A 1,715-nucleotide genomic window follows, 5' to 3' on the forward strand; every position below is an offset into this window, starting at 1 on the left:
CACAAACTCTCTCGCAAAGTTTCAGAAGTGTAAGGGACGGCGAAGTAAGGAAGAGTTCATAAAAGAAAATTAGGAATATTTTATAAAATTCCATCATCAGTTGCACCTAATTGCAGAATATAAATGAACTGGAAGAACGCTACAGCTCAATCAATCAAGGTCGACTGTATGCATTTCAGATGGATGTAACTGATGACGAGAGTGTTCGGAAATCCCGAAAAATCGTAGACACTGTCTTAAAAGAAAAGAATCTTGGTTCGCATTCCTGATATGAGCTATTTTTTTAAGAAAAAAATCTTTCTAATTCTTGAGATAATTGAATTTTTTGTCCAAATGGTTTGAAATGATCACTGCGAGGAGACACTATGAATTGTCCTTTAATTTTATTTGCCAAGTAATTTTGACCACCAAAGTATTCGATAAACTAAAATTCGATGAGATGAAATCCAAGAAGTCCTTTAAAGCTATACTGATATTTTTTTGTTAATTATGTCAATGCAAAGAATGATTCAAAAAAAAAAAAAAACGAAAAAAGGTATAAATCTGGTCATAAGTATACAAAAATAGCGCTTAAGCATCAAAATTTAAAACAAGAATTGATGCATTTGTTAGAAGTAATTTTTCCAGTTCTTCACGCTTTGGTCAATAATGCTGGTATTAAAGGCCACTTTTTTCCCGACGATTTCTTGACTTCGGATGATTATAAAGAAGTATTAGAAGTGAATACACTTGGCGCGGTACGAGTAACACAAACATTTCGTGACCTTATTAAGAAGTCCAGGTTATAATAATACATTTTTGCATGCTTGACGATTCATCAAAGAACAGTTATGAAATTATGAATAATTTCCAGGATTAAAATATTGATTGGGGTTTCGATGCTCGATGCTGATTTTACTATCAGCTTCCAATTATAACCGTAACCTCGCTCTAATTTCTCCACCTTTGCAGATAATTCGTGAATTTTCAGACATTCACGAATGGTTTCGAGGAATTTTGTCCATTCTGTGAAATTCAATCATTTCGTATATTTAATAAGCTTTTTTGAAGCTATTTATTTTATCTTAAAAGATAGGCCATAATTGTGATATGAATCTGTTTCCGTTCATTCTTCCTTTTATATTTGCTACCAAAACTGAGTTTCACATTACCATGTATTATTAATTATCCTAAATTTCGTTTCATTCGCGCCTTTCTTCTGAAAAACAAATCTCAGAGGTCGAATAGTGATATGTAGCAGTGCCATCACATTGTTTCCGTTAGCGAACCATGGTCCTTATACATGCTCAAAGTTTGCCATTCAGGCATACAGTATGGTTATTAGGTAACAAATTACTAATTTTTTGCATCATTTCAAATTCAACTGGATCTTAAAATCTCCAGATGAAGTTTGCAAATGTTTAGAAAATGAATTGAAGGCATGAACTACAACCATATGGGGTGAATGTGATAGAGATTATGCCGGGTTGCTTTAAAACCGAGATTTATAATATCCAGAAAATGAGGGAATCAACTGATACGGTGTGGTACCGAGCATCTAATGAAATGCGTGATGAGTATGGACACGATTATAGCGACAAAGGTACTATTTGTTGTGCACAGGATTTTATAAAGGTATGGCAGGAAATTTTCAGGCCAAGATAACTTATGATACGGAATTTAATCTACATTTAACATTTTTCAGTGAAAGCATACACAATAGATATTCAACAAAA

At 33.2% G+C, this 1,715-nt stretch overlaps 1 protein-coding gene across 1 annotated transcript in view; it reads left to right on the forward strand.

Moving 5' to 3' along the window:
- LOAG_19006 (hypothetical protein) overlaps positions 1-1,582 on the forward strand; it is a gene marked incomplete at both ends in the record, with an annotated part of 2,583 nt that extends 1,001 nt beyond the window's left edge. Inside the window, 4 exons of the mRNA XM_020451665.1 lie at positions 117-255; positions 628-781; positions 1,217-1,324; positions 1,419-1,582. Coding sequence (XP_020304534.1) covers positions 117-255; positions 628-781; positions 1,217-1,324; positions 1,419-1,581 — 564 coding nt within the window. The remainder of the gene's footprint in view (positions 1-116; positions 256-627; positions 782-1,216; positions 1,325-1,418) is intronic.
- Between the last annotated feature and the right edge of the window lie 133 nt (positions 1,583-1,715).

The sequence above is a fragment of the Loa loa genome (assembly GCF_000183805.2).
Source record: "Loa loa unplaced genomic scaffold supercont3.895, whole genome shotgun sequence".
Taxonomy (NCBI): domain Eukaryota; kingdom Metazoa; phylum Nematoda; class Chromadorea; order Rhabditida; family Onchocercidae; genus Loa; species Loa loa.